General features: G+C 58.4%; 1 protein-coding gene across 1 annotated transcript; it reads left to right on the top strand.

Moving 5' to 3' along the window:
* Positions 1-1,750: 1,750 nt before the first annotated feature.
* On the top strand, positions 1,751-3,077 carry HTR1A (5-hydroxytryptamine receptor 1A). The gene has a single exon (XM_050330101.1). The coding sequence runs from the start codon at positions 1,821-1,823 to the stop codon at positions 3,060-3,062; it is 1,242 nt and encodes a 413-aa protein (XP_050186058.1). The 5' UTR covers positions 1,751-1,820; the 3' UTR covers positions 3,063-3,077.
* The last annotated feature ends 1,169 nt before the right edge of the window (positions 3,078-4,246 follow it).

Raw genomic sequence — 4,246 nt, 5'->3', positions numbered from 1 at the left:
CATCTGTGTCTCAACTGCATTAAGTCTTCATTCAGTTGCATGTAAATGTTAGTCCGATCGGCTGAGACAACGAGCATGCAGGAGTGAAGCTCTGATCTGCTTATCTGGCGCATCTCTACGTCTTGATCACATAGAGGAGACACAAGCCTAGGGTTGAAGAGATGCAGTCTGGACCCGTCGTAAAGAGAAAGTGGCCGAAATCTGTCCAGGCGTTTTTGAAGCTATGAATTCAACTTTATTTTTAAGTGTTGACTGAGAGAAGATGAAGGAAACCTGAGGATGTGCAAGCCAGGCTCTGTGATCCTCATCTCCAATTTGATTAAGTTAGAATCAGCAAATCTTCCTCTAAAGCAATTACTTATTCGGCTTTCTGCATTTTCTGAATTTGCAGAACTACTGAGCGGAATGAGAGAACTCCCATCGTTCAAAATACTGACCCGCAACATAGTAGAAAATGTGTCACAGAAATTGTGCCTTTCACTGACAGATACAGCTAGTAAACAACACTTTTTTTTTTTAAATGATAGATTCTTCCCAGGACTGTGATTGTTAGTTCTGTTTACTGGATAATAACTGATTTGCTTATGATGTGTCAGTTTGGCACTCTTTTTTACTCAAGATTGTTCCAAGTGATATTTTTCTCATTTCACTTTCAGACGCAGCCTTTCACTCTCCTGTCGGAAGGAACTATAACGTAAGAGGACAGCGTGCTGCACCGTAATCCCGTCTCGGGAGGGCCGGGGGACAATGCCGCTTTTAAACGGGGAACCGCGGTGGCGGGGAGGAGCACTGGAGCGGAGCCCTCAACGGCAGGACTTTGGGCCGATGGTGTGAATCATAACGAATCGGGCTTTCATCGCTACAGCACTCGTCAGCGGTGAGCGGCAGCCCTGTGCGGCTGTACAGCAGTCCCTGACGAGATGTTGCTGCCCGTGCTCCCAGCGCCCTTGGGAGGCTGGGCGGGGAGCGAGGGTGCCGACCCTCACAAAGTCTGCCCGGTCCCGTGTTCGCGGTTCTCGGCCAAGCCGCGCCGGGCGCCGCGCACTCGGGCGGCTGACGCCCGCCTGAAGGTGGCGATCGGCACCTCCGGAGCCACCTGCCTCAGCACTCCCGGCCCGCGGGCAGCCCGGGCGGTGCGGTGCCCTCCCGCCCCAGCCGGCACCGCCTGCTGACAGAATACTAAAACCCTCGCCTCCCTTCCCTTCTGCGCCGTCACCGGTGCCCAGGGGCAGCTCAGAGCACCGCTGCCGGGGCGGAGCTGCGGCGAGATTTGGAGAGGGCGGGGGTTGGAAGGCAGTCGTGGAGGGTTTCTCTGCGGTGTCCCCCCAAAGGAGAGAAGGGCGGAGGGGAATGACGGCCACCTTCCCTCGCCCGACGATGGCGACCCAGCGAGACCCCCCCGCGGAAGGGCGGGAGAGGGGGGACGGAAGGGGAGGGGAAGGAGGGGGGTATGAATGGATGGAAGGGAGAAAGCTAGGGGAGCTCGGAGAGGCAGAGCGGGGAGGAAGGGCGCAGGAGAGCGGCAGAGCAAGGGGTAGCAGCTCAGCTAGCGGCGGCGGGAGGGCCGCCCCCACGGCCCAGGGCTGCGCGCTGGGCAGAGGCGGCGGGGATGGGCGGGCGCGGGGCGGCTCCGCCAGCCGCCGTCCTCCGAGCCTCGACCGCCTCCCGCCGCGCTATATAGGGGAGGGAGGGGTGGTTGAGCGTGGGGTGCCCGGCGTGGCCAAAGCGCACGGGGCGGTGATGCCTCCTGCCAGGGAAGCGCACAAGTGACCGGCGCCTCTTCCCATGCCTGTCTCCTGAAGCGACCCCCTCCGCCCGGCATGGATGTGGCGAACAGCACTACGTCCTCAGCACGCTCCCCCGAAGGGACAGGCAGCCTTGGCCTCACCGAGGTGACCCTGGGCTACCAGGTACTCACCTCCCTGCTCCTGGGCACGCTCATCCTGTGCGCCGTGAGCGGCAACGCCTGCGTGATCGCGGCCATCGCCCTGGAGCGCTCCCTGCAAACCGTGGCCAACTATTTGATCGGCTCGCTGGCCGTCACCGACCTCATGGTATCCGTGCTGGTGCTGCCCATGGCGGCCCTCTACCAGGTGCTGAACAAGTGGACACTGGGGCAGGTCACCTGCGACATCTTCATCTCGCTGGACGTGCTTTGCTGCACCTCTTCCATTCTGCACCTGTGCGCCATCGCCTTGGACAGGTACTGGGCCATCACGGACCCCATCGATTATGTTAACAAGCGGACTCCCCGACGGGCAGCGGTACTCATCAGCCTGACCTGGCTTATCGGCTTCTTGATATCCATCCCGCCCATGCTGGGCTGGAGAACGCCGGAGGACCGCTCCAACCCTGACGCCTGCACCATCAGTAAGGACCACGGGTATACCATCTACTCCACTTTCGGCGCCTTCTATATTCCGCTTCTCCTCATGTTGGTGCTCTACGGTCGCATCTTCAAGGCGGCCCGCTTTAGAATCCACAAGACAGTGAAGAAAGTGGAGAAGAAGAAAGTCGCCGACACCTGCCTCACCCTCTCTCCGGCCACTGTGCAGAAGAAAGGCAACGGGGAGCCCGACAAGGGCTGGCGGCGAACTGTAGAGCCCAAGCCCGGTGCTTGTGTTAACGGCGCTGTGCGGCAGGGCCAGGACGGGACTGCCCTGGAGATCATCGAGGTCCAGTGCTGCAACAGTTCCTCCAAGACTCACCTGCCGCTACCTACCGAGGCGTGCGACTCTCCACCCCCTTTCTCCTTTGAGAGACGCAGTGAGAAGAACACGGAAGCCAAACGGAGAATGGCTCTGTCCCGCGAAAGGAAGACTGTCAAGACCCTGGGCATCATTATGGGCACCTTCATCCTTTGCTGGCTGCCGTTCTTCATCGTGGCCCTGGTCCTGCCCTTTTGTGACAGTAAGTGCTACATGCCCGCGTGGCTGGGGGCAGTCATCAATTGGCTGGGCTACTCTAACTCCCTTCTCAACCCCATTATCTATGCCTATTTCAACAAAGACTTCCAAAGTGCTTTTAAGAAAATTATCAAGTGCAAATTTTGCCATCAGTGAAGCCCGCCGCTCCGGGACGGGGCAAGCGAGGTCCTGCTACTCGCTACACCCGCCTGCCCTGCGCCGCAGTGTGCCCCCTCCCAGCTCCTCTACAGCGCCGTCCGAGGGGCGGAGGACGTCGCCATTTCCCTCTCCGCGCAGCGCGACGTAGTCCCTGGCTTCTTCGCCCACCGGACAAGCCCCGCGAGGCAGGACGGGGCTCCGCTGAAAACGGCGCGGGATGCTCAGCCCAGGAGGGCTCCGCGGCCGCCCCGGTCTTGCACGGCCTCCGCTGCCGGGCTCCGGAGCTCCCGCCTCCCTCCCTCCCCTCGATCATTCTGGGTAGACTTAGGGTTTGCAAGTCGTTGCTTGTGTTAGCTGTAAACCCTGTGTCTGTCCACGTAGCATCGGTAAAAACAGTCCACTCTATGCAGGAAACAGCCTTGTCGGGGATTATTCTTGGATTTACGAGGCGACGGCGGTGGACTCAAGAGTCCTATCTCGGTCTGGCAGTAGTGTGAATATGGAGCCTGGAGGCGGAGGAAGGAGCTTTGAGCGCGTTGCTTCCCGGGCTGTGAAACCTTCAAGTGGGTGTTCTTGGGAAAAACGACCATGTTTTGTAATCTTTCAAGGTACTTACGGCAATGTCCCCGTCTGCATTACCTGTGCCTGACATCTCTACTGCTATGCTAGGACCTTCCAGTCCATCGGGCTTCCCTTTGCTACAGCACAGGGAAATGATGGGACTTAAACCCCAACCGCACGCCTCATTATATGGAGATTTATGGGGATTATTTTTTTTAAATGCCTTCGACCGAGTGTTTTCCAGCAAGGAAAGGTTTGGAGCTGTGCGACTGTCTCGGAGTACACCGCACACGCAACGGCACAGCGAGTTTAGGTAGACTGCGAAGTAGCACTTCTTTCTCCCCCTCCCTTCTCCCCCCCCCCCCTTCCTTAAGCCGCTTTAAAGTTTCTCCCGAGACATTGCGGTTCCTTCGGAGGCAGCCAGATGAGGCACATTTTGCTCGGGGGAAAAAAAAAAAGAGAAAAAAAAAAAAAAGACAAACATCAACACGACGATCCAAACCGATCAACCAAAACATTGCCATGTACTCCGTGGCAGTAGGGGAGGGGCCGAGGGCATCTACCAGCGGCAGTCGCAGATGGGCAAAGCAGGCTCTCTTCTCCCCCGGGACAGCCCCGGC

The sequence above is a fragment of the Myiozetetes cayanensis genome, unplaced genomic scaffold (genome assembly GCF_022539395.1).
Source record: "Myiozetetes cayanensis isolate MyiCay16 unplaced genomic scaffold, myiCay2020 scf4, whole genome shotgun sequence".
Taxonomy (NCBI): Eukaryota; Metazoa; Chordata; class Aves; order Passeriformes; family Tyrannidae; genus Myiozetetes; species Myiozetetes cayanensis.
This window is presented reverse-complemented; position numbering and strand designations above follow the sequence as displayed.